This window comes from Temnothorax americanus, unplaced genomic scaffold (assembly GCF_048541705.1).
Source record: "Temnothorax americanus isolate GAGA-0224 unplaced genomic scaffold, ASM4854170v1 Scaffold9, whole genome shotgun sequence".
Lineage (NCBI taxonomy): Eukaryota > Metazoa > Arthropoda > Insecta > Hymenoptera > Formicidae > Temnothorax > Temnothorax americanus.
In genome coordinates this window covers 3,028,626-3,044,183 of record NW_027509812.1, presented here as the reverse complement: position 1 = coordinate 3,044,183, position 15,558 = coordinate 3,028,626, and the positions used below count along the sequence as shown (strand labels likewise).

At 37.1% G+C, this 15,558-nt stretch overlaps 2 protein-coding genes across 9 annotated transcripts in view; one reads left to right on the top strand and one right to left on the bottom strand.

Moving 5' to 3' along the window:
• Window positions 1-9,052, bottom strand: part of LOC143907966 (uncharacterized) — a 137,278-nt gene extending 128,226 nt beyond the window's left edge. Inside the window, exons 1-3 of the mRNA XM_077425119.1 lie at window positions 8,805-9,052; window positions 8,354-8,460; window positions 7,544-7,585 (exon numbers count right to left, since the gene is read on the bottom strand). The gene's annotated coding sequence lies outside the window, so the exon portion shown is untranslated. The remainder of the gene's footprint in view (window positions 1-7,543; window positions 7,586-8,353; window positions 8,461-8,804) is intronic.
• The window catches only part of Nrx-1 (neurexin 1), a 258,161-nt gene that overhangs the window by 129,265 nt on the left and 113,338 nt on the right, over window positions 1-15,558 (top strand). For 7 of the 8 annotated variants that reach the window (XM_077425128.1, XM_077425127.1, XM_077425124.1 and 4 more), the window contains one exon: window positions 2,014-2,155. In XM_077425128.1, the coding sequence (XP_077281254.1) occupies window positions 2,014-2,155 (142 nt within the window). Of the gene's footprint in view, window positions 1-549; window positions 853-2,013; window positions 2,156-15,558 lie in introns of those variants that run through there. The other variant, XM_077425130.1, reaches the window with a different exon arrangement.

Genomic DNA, 15,558 nt, shown 5'->3' with positions numbered 1-15,558 from the left:
GGCCATCATTTTCTGAAAAAGTATAAGAGAACAATGCAACTCTTGCATTTACATTAGCAGTTAATTTAACCATAAACGCGCGAGTGATTTTCTAGCAAATAGAAATTACGATGCATCCTTGAGAGACTGGAAGTTCAAATATTTATATCCGCCGGCCAACAGGTACATACCGCCAACTTCGCCGGTGAAAGTTGGCATCGCGAGCGAGAGATGAAAATCGTGATCTATACGTGGTTGTCTTATCAGCCGCATTTGCGGATGTTTGTTGCGCAAAGATAAATTCACTCGCAAGTTAGACGCTGTTTTCGCGAAAGTTAAGAATGTTTCATCTGACCCTTAACCCTTCGACGGAAATACTGACGAACTTTTCGCGAAGATAATTAGGGATATTTTATCAATTGCTGCGAGATCCGAGATCATCTTCTTCTATGAAATATCTGGGGAAATAGTGTAAAATTTCTAATTTTAAGCCGTTTTAAATAAAAATTTTCGAGTTAATGTGAGTGTGTTCGTCAAACGTTAGCTTTTTTGCATAACAAATCGGATAAATAGACAACTACGAGTATTATGCATAAAGATTATGTTGTAGCATGTCCTGAATATCGAAACCAGAAATCTTGTGCAGTTTTTGGAAATTAGCTCACATTGAAGTAAAGTGATCCACGGCGAATTCCTTCTATCTAATTCTACAGATTCAAATCGAGTTAAGACCAACGTTAAAAAAGAACTTCAAGAATAAGATCAACGTCCCGCTTATTCTCAGTGCAAAGAGCATCCATAAAAGTCGGTTGCGGCCGGCTCCTGGGAGTGAAAAAAATCTCGTTTGCGTGACTTAAAACGCGACGGTGCAAAGTGAGTTGCAGTGCTGAAAGTGCGCTGTCAAGATAAATGAGTCGTAAAAAAAGATGTTTACCGCGACGGCGCGTTCCGCGTTCGTTTATTATTTGTCGCTCCCGAACAACAGCGCATAAGGTCGCGAAATAAAGATAAATGTAAATTAAAAAAATGCGAAGCTCCTTTTTCTAACTAAAGTACGTTATTTTTCTACCTTCTCTTTAATTTTCGTCGCTGCGTAATATCATAATGAATATTGCTAGCGATATTGCAAGTGAGCGTATCACACACAGATATATTATCTATTATTTGTTACACAAAAGGCAAGATATTATTTTTGCAACAATGTTGCCTGAATAAAAATTTTATGTGGAGTATCATTAATGCTTAAGGAAAGTTTATTTAAAAGCATTTATCACACTTTATATGAAGAGAGTCCAGTAAGAAAGCATAATTAGTATCTCAAAAACGAGATTTATCTTAATGCATTTTTAAATATTTAAATATGACCGCGTCAGCTGAATGTCGAAATACTGCCATGCAGCAAATATTGCGTAAAGTAGAAAATAAACAAATTTCACTTCCATGCCCTTATACCTAATAGTTATTGCACCCTGAATCTTTCTCGGATTCATGTTAAGAAGTTATATTTCTAGCTAATATATATCCGTGCCAGGAAATCTGTCTGCTGCATAATACGACGCAAAAATTGTAGCGCGCAATAGTAAGAATAATTTCAGAGCATTTGCATTATATAAGACATCTTTAAAATATACTTATAGTTTACTTATTATGCAGTTTTTCTGTGATATATGACGCAACACATTTAATTAGATAGTAAAAATGAACTATTATACCCTTTTCTATTTTGTATTTCTCACATTCAGTTGTGTTATACGTTAATTTAATTACGCTTGTATACCAATGTGTATAATCATAAATATAGACAAAAAGTTTTCTTCTGCGCGATGAATTTTTTAAAATCATACATAGCAAATATAATTTAAATTAAATATTCTGTTCAACGTTCGACGTTCAATGTTTGAAGTTAGAATTTTACTACTCAAGGTCTCATTAAAAATCTGATTACGAAAAAAATATATCGCTATTTAAAGGCTCCTATTAATAATTTGGATATCCAATATTTGTTGTAACGTTATGGATTAATGTCTGTTACAGAGTTTACGCAATATGACGAATACGACGGATGCTTGCGAGACTCGCGATCCGTGTCAGCACGGTGGCATTTGCATTTCTACGGACAGCGGACCGATCTGCGAGTGTCGCACCGGCGATTATGAAGGCGCATACTGCGAGAAAGGTTAGTAAAATTAACTTTTAATAGTCTGAATTTCGAAATTAATTGTAATAAAAGAATAGCTTTATATTATTAATTATATTTTATATTAAAAATTAATTTATATTTTGCTAAAAGAACTTTGTTGATGTTAAGTTGAAGTAAGTTTAAACTTTTCTAATTTTAAAAAATACAATATACGTGTATGTAGCCATGTTGATACTTAACATTAACGTACATTTAGAAATAATTAATTTAACAATATTGAGACTATAGGTGAATATATGAATTAAACTCTACTTTTTTGCACAAACGTTTGCGAGTCATACTTTTTATGATTAAAAGAGCATCTGTGTACATTTAAACTTAAAAATGTTTGAACAATACGCGAAAAGAAAAGTAAACTTTTCCTATGTCATCCTTACGCATAAAAACAAAGCATAAAATCGTCGATAAAAATGCAAAGTAGAAACAAGCACACATTTCCATGAATTCATTTGTGTGCATTGAGCATAATATAACTGAACGGAGATACAAATGATTTGGATTCGTTCCAAACTATTTCATATGTATACACAGCTTCAATCAAAGACAGAGTCTAGCAAATAAATCTTGATAAATCAAATAATTAATTACTATTTACAGATTAGAAGATTGAGAATAATATTCAAGAAGCTTTAGTAAAACAAAGTTTAATAAAATAAATTTAAAAAATACCTTAATAATTATAATTTATAAATGATGAGAATTAAATTATCTTCATCAATTTTAAACTGTCGAAATGTTTGGTCGGCCGCACGAATTATTAAAGGCGCTCCATATCTTTTTTTCGCCAAGGCTGCAATTATTTATTTCGCTTTTGGTATTTATCCATATCAAACAAATTGATTTTGTGTGGTTTTGATATTACTTTCAGCAATTATACATTTCATTAATTTACGACCTATCCGCAACATTCTTTCAATTTTTGTGTTCTCGAATTTAAACTGGTAATTTATTAACGTCGCAGAACGTGTTCCACTAAATTCAATATTAATCATTCACTCAAGGTTTGTGAAAACGGAAAATATTTCCTTCGAATATTTATTTCTTCATATTTTACGTTCTGTCACGGAGCAAACGCGCGCGGTTACTTTGGCCATTGCCGTTTTTATCCTCTTTTCTCATATTCCGCTCGATCGATCGTTGCCTTTAACAATAAACTGCTTGGACGCAACTATATACGGGCGTGCATCTCTCGTTAATTCCTATATACGCGTACTTATTTGCGAGAGAACGCGCGCGTCACTTAATGAGGCGTAATTGTCGACAGCTGCAGAAGCGAGATAGTGTTTCTAGAATGATTTTTCCTTCTCATAAGCCATTGGCAATTAGAGAAGCCGAGCAAGTCGGGGTCGTTCCAAGACGTTTCACCGATAATTACAATCAGACTTCTTCCCCGTTAATGAGGTGCGCGCACAAGGAGTCATTAACGGAGGCGGTTCGGAAATCGCGAATGTGCAGAATGGCAAAATATATGAAAGTTTATGCATTTGTTCCTGTCACTCGAAGTGGCTAAAAGAAAACTCGGTCGTTAGAAAAAAAGGTCGAGGTCAGTTTTAATAATTTACGGAGAATTTTCAAACGTCTGCATTTATAGAGATGTATTGGAATTTAAATCGGAAGGATTCATTTCAGCATGAATTCTCGTGACGTTATTGCAATGAATTATATATATGAATTATATTCATTGCAATGATATATACAGCCAACATTACGTTCAATCGATTGCAAATATTATACAACTGATTTCAAACTCTCCTATACGCTATCAGCAAAAATTATTATTTTTTCATAGTGTCAGTAAAAAGAGAAATATAATATTACTGTATTAATTTGCAACATATACATATTCTGACGGGACACGGATTTTCCTTCTTACAAAATTCAGAAAGCCGTGCACTCGACAGGTTTAATAGCGAAAAGCGAGATTACATTTCTCGCGGATAAGCAACACACCGGATCTATTTTAATTACGATTTACTCTCTGCGATAAAATTCTGCATTTTCTCAAGTTTTCATGTTGTTCAACAAAAGCAACCTTTTTGGACCATGCATTAGTGGTAATTTTACTACTTGCGTATTTTCCATTACTGCAATGCACGTGACAGATATACCGTTTCAAGATATATTTATGATATAAGTACACTGCAAAATCGTTTAGCAGTAGATTTTCGCAATCTCATGTAACTAACAAATAAGCATGCAAAATTATCTTATTCATGTTTTAATTGATTAATTAATTATAATTTTATTATGCATTATTCTTTCCAATGATGGGAGAAAGTATTAAAATTCATTTATATAAAACTGTTTTTAAATAATATTTAAATTGTTCGATTTCTTCTTTTCATTACTTGATATGCAATAAGAAAATATACTAAATAAATTGGATTCAATTCACGATATTAAAAGTTGAGAGTTCACTACAGAAAAAAGGGTCTCTTCATGCCCCGAATAAACAATCTTTCTTTATCGAAAACTGCAGCGTAGAATGTTTATTCAAAGGTTTACTTCACTTGATAATTGCGAATCTTTGCGAACTCACGGCCGAGTCTTTTGTCGCTACCGAGACATCGTCCAGAAGAACGCAAAACTTCAAAGACGATTCTTTGCAAAAGGAACCAGGACAATTTCATTTTAATTCCTCTCTTAACAGCTTTTTGCAGGCGCGATTGTCCTCGTCGTGCCTGACAGGCGCAGTCGTTATACGCGATATAATGTAATTTCCAGCCTTAATGACCATGTTGAAACGAATGGAGGAAAAAGGAAGAGGAAAATGGGAGAGTGCAGAAAGGATGAGAGTGTTACAGACGCGCAAGATAAAAAGCGAGGCTAGATATGAGGGCTGGAACACAAAGAAAAAGGGGGTTCAGAATTTATTAGGGTCAAAATAATCAATTTATCAAGATTTCGTATAACAAATATCGCGAAAAATTGAAGGCTGCGAGCACTGAGAAAAAAGAAAGTATGCATATTGTATAACATGTACATGTACATGAGAAGAAGGGAGAAGAAAAGAAATTCGATAACTCTCTGATATACATTGCATCTCGTAGCAAACTTGTAATTAATATTACTTTTATTAATAACAATTCAATATTAATATAATGAATATTGAAGTAAACTGTAATATTGATTAATATTTAAAATTATGATTGTTTAAATTTTCTTTAATTTTAAAAGATAAAAACATAAGTCAAGAGACTAATCGTCGAGTGAATATAAAACAAACTACGGCAAACCACTCGTTTCGCATTATCTATTTCAAACTGTATAATCAAGAGGTTTATGCTCGCAGCGAATCGTTATCTGGACAAAGTGATTCAACTTTGCATGGCACTCCGCGCACGGAGAAACTTCGTTATTTAACACTCGATATTTACGTTAGAAGAACTGCCACTACAGGAAGGTAATTTTATAACAATCGCGCAAAAGTTTTTCAGCGTTTAAATTACCCCGAGCGGAACTCCGTTTCTTTTTCTCTTTTTTTTTTCTCTCTAGAAAATGCATAAGAATCTTTTCGCGAATGATCGAGGCATGGGGTTCGGTTCTTTACTTTCGTTCTTTCTTTCTTTCTGTTCTTACATAGAGGCATGGAGCACGATGCTGCCCACGGCGGATGATGGCGATTACTGGGCTTGGGATTACAGTGAGTGTCTCACTAATTACAAAACCAAAGTATCCGCATAACGTGGTACGGCGGTGGTAGAGATATCGGTACGAGTAATCAGTAGATCGTAGCTCTAGTTAAGATGTTTCTATATATAGACCCTTTGAGCACCACTGAATAGATTCTTTATTAACGCGAAATTGAATGCAAGTTAAATTGTTATCATAATAATTAGTCCCTGCGTAATTTCCAACAGTGCATTATAAAAATAAAGTAAGATTTCTGTTATAATAAACGTAATCGCCAAACCTCATCACAATTTACCCGCTATCCTGTCTTCGAATTTACGTATTTAAGTAATTGTGTATCTGTATCTAAATGGAATAATAATGAAACCGCCGTAAGGAACAAAAATCAATAACAAACATCCGATATAAACCAATTAAAATGAATAAACATCGTTCATATCTAACATTAACAACGTGGAAATGGAAGAAAAATCGGATGACAAATCCGAGACGAAGTATAGTTATTCAAATGAATAATTATCGACAGAAACGATTACAAAATCTTTATAAATTTTAATATTAATATAAATATCTCGTCACTATATTGCCTCTCGTACACTATTTTAGAAAATTAATTTCAATATAATACATCATGATGATTAAAAATTTTCATCTCATTAGTCTATATTTTAATACATTCGACATGTAATCAATTAACTTTAATATAATTTATATACAAAACTCTCTTGGTCCGCAATGAAATTTTAATTTAGACCTCATATCATTTTATTTTGTATCAAATGACATTTGATACTTAAAAAAACATTATTGAAAAAATATAAATATAGGCTATGGAAAATCAGATAAAATGTGCACATTTTTATAATAAATATTTAATAATTATTTATATGTTCCTAATTAAATAAATTAGTTGGAATGTGCAAGGCGATTATGAAATACTCTTTAGCCTCCTTTTATTTATGTTGTATGTGTATAGAATTGTACATATGTATATATGTTAGATCTCTTTGAATATATTTTTTTGTGCCATTTTATCTAACATTTAATCCTGGAAGGAAGCCAAACGCAGACTTCAAATTCTATTAAAATGATATTCGAACAAGGAAAAAAGGGAAAGATAAAGAAACATAATTAAAAATGAGTAATTATTTCCTGTTGTATATAGTACCAATTTATATTTATTTGAGATATGCGAATGTCATAAAAATACTTAAATCAAACTTTTATTTTTGAGAAATATATCAGTATTTGATTTCTCATGATTCTATTCCATTATATTTTTCTATTCTCTCATTTTTTGATTTATTAAAATAATAATTTATTAATCCAAGTAATAAATTCTAAACTTTAATTAATTATAATTTATTTGCGACGAAAATACACTGATCAAGCCGATCCAAAAGATATATCGATAATAATAAGCTTAATGAACTTCGAATATGTGCATTCTTGCACGTACAATGGATTGACAGTTGTATATGTTCCAGGACTAAATGTTAATGCTAATCTGCCCTAGCCCATCCATTTATGCGGTAATGGATCTAATTATAATATCCTCTCTTTTATGCCTTTCAAATCAATATTAATTCAATATTTTTTAGATGTGAGAGAGAGAGAGAGAGATAACATGACATAGGTTACATAATGTAAGAATAAACTAATATATACATCTAATACAGTATTTTCATAGATCCATTACCTTAATTTGAAATAAATAATTTAAAAACTCACAGATCTGACGCGCAGCAGCGGAGTTGTAACACAAACGATGACCTGTAAATAACATAACTTTATTCAGATTACAACTGCGTTCTCCAAATAATTAAAATTAATAATTTTTCAAATACATATTTCATATTAAAAATAAAAATAATTATCTAACATTTATTTAAAAATTGTGATTTCTTAAGAATGCTTAAAAAATTTTTAAAAATTTTATAAATTTTTTATCAAATATCTTCTCTTCAAATCGTCCAAATGAGCTTTTTTGGACATTGATATAAAGTGGCGCGCAGAAAATGAACGAGCAACACAATCATCGGGGAAATGAGTTATTTGTTCCGCATGTAATATATAAATCGTGATATATAATAAATAAATATTACTCACAACACACGGTTAGTTGCGATCTTCCAAATTTATTTTATGTACAATGAACGGCATGCTGTTGCACTTACAGCCGAGATTGTCACACACACACACACACACACACACACACACACACACACACACACACACACACAGAAACACACACACACACACACACACACACACACACACACACACACACATCGCGAGATAATATATCAGTACCTACGAGTAAATGCTTGAGTCAAGTCAAAACCAGAGACAAATATCTGCGGAATGTAGCATCAAAAAATGTGCGATTATCAATTGATCGCGCAATCCGAATTACAATGAGACGAATCTCGTGAAATACACGCCACAGGACAAATCATCACCGGTATATCAAGACCGTATTTATGCCACTCGGCTAACAAATATTGAAACGCGCGGGACTAATTCCGATCGGTTACTTACTCACTAATCAAACGCGTTACGACGCCGCTTGCCTCGACACCGATCCGCTCCGTATTTGCGACGCTGCGCAAGTGACCGAGAAGTACGAAAGCCTCGCCGGCATCGATCTGAAAATACACAACATTAAATTGAGATACACAATGATGCACCATGAGCGCGTAAATCCCGTTCAAGTGCGCGCCATTAAACGACCATGTATATCGCGGATTTCCGTTGCTTGACGAACCCCCTCGATAATCCGCGCCTGCGGTTCGGAAAAGTATCGGGCGAATTACGCTTATCGACGGGAAACTCGGAGGTACGTAATACATCTGAATACGGGCGTCGAGAAGAGAAATGATAGATAAATCAACGAATAAACCATCGTACCCCCGGCACTCTTCTCGACGAGTTTCTACTTCTACGACGAGGAAATGCGCGCGAGATATCTTTGGGCGTATATAACAATTACCGGCCACGGTTGTCCCGTTGCCTCCCAGGCCTCGTCCTCCTCCGTCGGCCCGTTGTCGCACTCACTCACGACAGTCACGACTCATGACGCGCTGCGACGACGATGTTCACGCAAAAATCGATGTCGTCGCTTATGATCGCGCGACACTTTGCACGGTATTTAATCTCGCGACTCGCGACACGGCGCATACTTGGTTACACGGCAACGGAAGAATTAGACGGCGGACGGCGGAGAAGCTACGAACGATCCGCTTGACGTCCCGCGTCCCGCAGGCAGACGACAGGTAGACGCTATTGACGCTAACATGGCGCGGCCGGCGCGGCGGAGAGCAGCAAGTGTAGCGCGTAGCGTCCTCCCTCGCGACGTCGCGACGGTTGCTCGTTGCTCCTGGCGAGTGAAGTTGGCCGCGCGATTTACGCGCGAATTTCTCTCCGCCCGCCATCTTAGCGTCTATATGCCTGCGGGACGCTAAGCGTCATGGGCGTCAAGCGGATCGTTCGTAGCTTCTCCGTCGTAATTTTTCCGTTGTCGTGTGCCGTGTCGTGAGATTATTACCGGTAGTGCCGTACAAAGTGTCGAGAGTGTCGCGCGATCACAAGCGACGTTGATTTTCTCGCGTGAACGTCGCCGCGTCGTGAGTCGTGAGTCAGTGCTCCGACGGAGATGCAATCAGATGCAATGACGGACCGACGGAGGAGGAGGATCGAGGAGAGGAGGACGAGGCTTGGCGAGACATCGGGCGACAGCGGGGCAACCGTGAGGTGCCGAGTGAGTATAATTGTTGATAATTCTCGATTATTGCGCGCTTGGCCGATTCGCTTATCGCTTAAAGGCTGATCTACAATGTGCTCTTTGCATCTATATCTCGTATTTCGCAATTCCGTCGCGTAACGCGATGTTTCTCGTCTCTTCTGAAGTTTGTCAATTTTTATCTCGGGCGACAGAGAACAAAAAGCACAATGTAGATCAGCCTCAAGTCTTAGGCCGGTATTCATAGTCGGCTCTTATTTCAAGACCGTCTTAAGTAATGTTTTAAGATGCTAATACGGTCATTTCATTGGCTGAACGGAGTCTTAAAACGGCCTTTGACTAGACTTAAGACGATCTTAAATATAAGATCCGATTATGAATACCGGCCTTACTCTTATTGTCTTCTTAATTGTGTTTCCTCATCCGCTACCGTTATTTAAATTAATATTTCTCGATGCGTGGCAATGCGGCATATTTGATCTCGGCTCTACGATATATTGGGTGTTTCGTTATTCGGGAATGAATTTTTTTTTACTAATGTCATCAGGAAAAGAGAGCAGGAATTCATCGCGCTGGATCGTTAAACTACGGCTCGGTGTTAGTCCCGATCGCGATATGAGCCCTCGGCGCGGAAATCAGATCGGCCGGATCGGCGCAATCACGTAAATCACCAAGAACATACCGAGAGTCGTGCATGGTGCAGCGAAACGTGCGGTAAACAACGGATAGGGCGACGACGGCGTGAATCGAACGGCAGTCGGCAGTTTGGCCGAGGCTAGGTCGGTCCTTCGTATCAATAGCGGGGTTCTGCATCAACCAGTGTTTAGTCCGCTAATCCGCATACCTTTGCGAGGTAACAATGCATTCCACTTGTCCGCCGGTTATACCCTCGCTCAAAATTAGGCTCCCGTATATACGACTCGGGTACTCGGCGCACTCAAGAGTCCGAACGTTTCGCAATGACTCGCGATATCGCAGGATCGAGTCCACTTCCGTTATCGGAGATCGAAGATTCGTTCGCGATTGCTGAGGAGAGATTACGGAAACGATTAAACGATTCTGAACTCTATAGCGGAGCTAGTGAAAACTGGATTAAAAAGCCGCGAAAGCGATTTTACGCCTCTTCTTTTCGGAGCTGCAGAGATATAACGTTAGAGTCCCTTTATATTAGGTAAATCGAAAAGATTCACAAGTGGACGAACGTGGTATTCGCTTGCGAATAATATCTCTCGGTTTGCGTGAAAGCCATCGCGCCGGATGTATACGCTGCAGTTGATAAATATTCGTCTCTGTTGAATGCAACCGGCCGCCAACGGGGTTAATAACACGGATTACGCTTCACCGCGTCCCTTGGCGACTCTCAAGGTATCACCGACAAAGAGTTATCCGCGTCCGGTCGGAAAATCCATTTTCCAACGGCATCTCGTCCGAGACGAGCAAAAAGCCCGTCAGGAAATAGTCGGATACGTGCAGGCGTCGGGTCGTCGCGGGTCGCGGGTCGTCGGGTGTATAGACGGAGGGGCAGGGAGGGAGGGTCTTCGACGATATAGTCGGAGTTAAAGTTCTCTTCGTGGCTACACACCGGGGGAAGGTAATATTCTCTCTGCGCGCCGGATTTATGCCGCGGCGGTTGCTCACCGTGGTAGAAGGTAATTGCGACGCGCGAGGGATCGCGTTGGGAGGCGGGCCCGTCCTCGTGGATTATGAACGGCCGTTTTGTCGCGTTGTTAGCAGATATCCGACGCAACTACGAGGCAAGAGACGCTAATTAAGTTTTTCGCGCGCGGCTTCGTGCGCCGCATCTGCGCGCCGCGCGCCGCGCCGCGCCGTCGAGATCCCGGGGGAACGAACCTTTCGTCGTTCAACAAGATACGAAGAGACCGACCTTCTCTGATGTAAGTTTTACCTGACGTATTTCGTACCTAAAGATTCTTATGGACTACTGAAATTCATTTCACGCTAAAAATCTCTTATTTTTATCATTTAATTACTTGAAAATCAAAAATATCTCAATACTTTATGAAAGAGAAATCGATTTCGTACGTGTCAAAAAATTGATGAGATTTGGAAACACTCCGAATACCTGAATTATACGTCGCTCGTAAAATTGATGCCGGTATTAAAGTATCGCGACCGCGGTTTTAAGATCCTTCGAGTTGTCGGAACGACGGAGCGACGACGAGGAAAATAAAGTGAGGAGGGACTTGGAGCAATTACTCGTACGTTCTGGTTGCGAAGAATTATGGTCTCCGGTGCGGCAAACTCGCGACGAACTTTACCCGATCCTTAATTCCTTAACGCCTCGACCGTGCTAAAACTGCGTAAGAACGATATATATTTCATTAATGCACTCGTCGTCTACCATTCCGTTAATTATTAATGAAAACCGAAGTCAGAAAACAAATTTTGTAAGTTCGAATTGCGTTAGTTCGTGTTATAACGATAGTTTGATGAAAGTCAGATTAGAAAGAAAAGAACTCCGGTGAAATGTATGCCGTGGGACAATCCGATAATTCGCGAGTAACTAGTAATCTGATAGACATCAAAATTAAGACCTATTATATATTAGAGAAAACTGTGAATTGCAAGATAATGTGTTTCATAAATAAAACTAATTCTTAAGTACAATTGCAGTAATATGATTTACAAGTATACGGAGAGTAGTTGCTTTATAGAGTATATATATTTGTGAAGTATATACAGGATGGATAGTAACTATCGCTAAGAACACCTTTTTTATTTAAGAACAACATGGAAATCCTAATAAAAACACATTAAAGCGGTAACTTTTAAGATAAAAAGAGATTTTCTGGTATAACTAAGCAAGCTTCGGAAAATGACTTCGAACAGATAAAATGAAACCTCATTTTCTATTAAATTTTAAACTAATTTTATTCTTAAACAAGTTTATAATTTAAAGATTAAGTATGAAGATATTTAATCTAATTGAATAAAAAACTCGGATTGCACTTGAAATTTAAATAATGACCTTTTTTCTCTGAGAAATATTCGACTTATCAACGAGTGAAACAATTCAAATAAAAGATAACTTGCCCAGCGCGTGTCTAAAACGTATTTTACACTGAAATATAAATGAAGCTCGTATCTTCTTGTTGGTTGATGACATTAATTTGCAATGAACATTCCTTTCGGCAAAAAAGATTCGTCCATCTTTTTTCCAAGAGACGAGACTTTTAGCTTAGACCAGACTTTTTTATTACATTTAACAGAGTCTGGGCCACTTTGCGCCCGTCGCATCAACTGGGTCACTGGATAGAGGCGTTTGAGGCCAGTGAGAAAAACGGTTTTATTAAATTTTGGGGCTTAGGCCAGTTTTACACGTACAGTCTGACGATTGCAATTTTCCGCTGCAACGATACAAAGAGATGCTGCGAAGAGGGTCGTTCGGCTCCCACTTCTATACCTATAAACGAATTGCTTGCAATAACTGCCGCGCGATAAATAATCCATATTTATGGAACGTTCGGAACGAGAAAACTCGGCATTCGGTGATAAGAGGTGCATAGTAAGCAAAATTATTAAAGAGCCGCGATAATTAACGTACATATCTGACCGAATTTTCAACATTGTGCACACGGTTTGTTACGCATGCATAACGTATGCCATGGTACTATACATATCGTATCGAGTGGCAGACTATAGAGAATATTCGAATAGAATTCATTCACATTCGGTAAACAGAATCATAATCCTTATCGAAAATTGAAATAATTTTCTCCCAATAAAAGCATTAAAACAAAGTGACCTAATTAAATGAAATTATTAGTATGCAATTATTAGTACTTTTTAGTTTTTCATAAGTTGCAGACGAAGAAACATAATATAGCTGGATAGTTCAATTACATCAAATTTGTTTGAAATTAATTTACTCCGAACAACCAGGTTAAGAGCGAGACAACGAGCAAGAGAGAGAGAGAGAGAGAGATTTTCTTCTTTAAAATTTATGAAAGTTAATATGACAGGCACAATAAATAATACAATTTTTTGTTTAAAATTCTGCTAAAATGATTTATGATTTTGCTATACAACCGTTCAAAAATTTTTACATTAAAAAGTTTATATTTTTTTATTATTATACATTTATATATATATATATATATTTAAATATCTCTTATACATTTTTCTATATGCTACCGTGCGCGCGACGCACTCTGAAGAGAGAGAGAGAGAGAGATGTGATATAAAATATAAATAAAATATTTTTATATTATATATTGTGGCCTTTCAACTTCAACTGGAATATTTATGTGTACCTTCGTTTGTGTTCTACCGACGTTACCACCTTTCGATTTTCGTACCGTAACAATAAACAATTTGAGCTGAATAATTTACTGCTCGTGAATTAATGACAATTATCGCTGTTTCTTGTTACCAAATTCATTAAGCGAAACTTGTTTTTGGTGTTTCATCGCAATAGTTTCGAGCGAAATTTTCACTCTTCTCTCGTCTCGCACACTTATGTTCCGAAAACGAGCGACGCTTTATTCCAACGCTTCGCTCCTTGGAAATACAAGCGTCTCACGTGCAGAAAAGAGAACAACGAATTTTAGCGAGGTGGCGTCACAGGATGCACTACTCCTGAGATGAGAAAAAGTCTGTGTCGTTTCCCGGGGGATCTCGTTACTCCTCGAGGCTCTTCGAGAGATTACTCGGCTAATCCCGCAGGGACGACGACAACGTCGAGCATGAGATCGAACGACAGCGTTAATGCCGCTTTTATCGTGCTGCAAAAATTTATTAAATAGGTCGCCGCAATACTGCGCACATACGTAACGTTCCGACTTCATGATGTTTAAATTTGGAAATAATTTTACACGAAAAAACAATTTTTAATCCGTTTTATTTTGCTTTTATTTCTTCTAATATTATTTAATATTATATAATAAAATATTTATATTTTATCTATTTTTTTTTATGTTGGCAAGAAGCACGAAAAGAGAAATTAGTATTGATTTTTTTAAGTAACATTTGTCATAAAGTAAATTCATTTTAACGTTTTTTCTAAGGAAAATTCGACTCTCTAAATTGGGGTCAAAGAATTTATCTATTCTATTGAAAATATTTTATTCTGGAATATAACATCTTGGAATATTTCCAAGATATCCGAAATATTTTCGATGTATTTTATTCGCAGCAATTTTTATATTTGAATTCCTTGATTCTCAATTTTATAAGAAAAATTCGGAATAAAAAATTCGTAAGGGCAGGTCTCGAAAAAGTTAAATGACTTTGCCCGAAGGCTTGCCGCGTGCGCAGATTTCGTGCTACGCCCAAAGAGATCCTTGTCGCAGGAGTTTTATAGGCTCGCGGTATATAAATCAGGTTAACGCTTCCGCTTCGTGGAAACTTTTGTAATATTCCATCGCGCGGCTGATGACAAGCATTATTCGATAGATGGCCTTCGGTCGCGCGAGCGGCTCGGGGCACTTACGTAATTTTACATCCAGACGTCTGGATTCAACCATTTTTCGCGCTCCCTTGAGAAAGCTTCTCGACGTGAAAATGACCAACCACCCGTAAGGTATCGTGGGGCTTGTTTACCTTTATTGGCTGCTGATACTCTTTACTATCGTTGTGCGCGCGTATGTATCCGTATACGGGGATATTCCCGGAGTGTTCTAGCAGACTGTAAAAGGCGATAAGTCGCAACGAAAATTGCACTTTATTGAAGCATGAAAAATACGATCTGTGTACATTGATGGGTTATCGTACGAATTGATACAAGATGAAAACTGCAACGCATTTTATGACAATTTTTAAAGATATTTACGACTTAATTAGGGACGAACTGAAGATCCTCTCGCTAATCAGTTGTCTTAAATAGAGAATCTAATGCTTTGATCTGTTTACTCACCAATTGCCGAAGGACGACGTTGCGAAGCGTGCGCTTCAACATTTGCGCAGCTGGCTTATATTCGTGTTTACACGAATTTACCCTTTATTGACAGTTGTATATATACGTAATATTTGATTAATGTTTGTA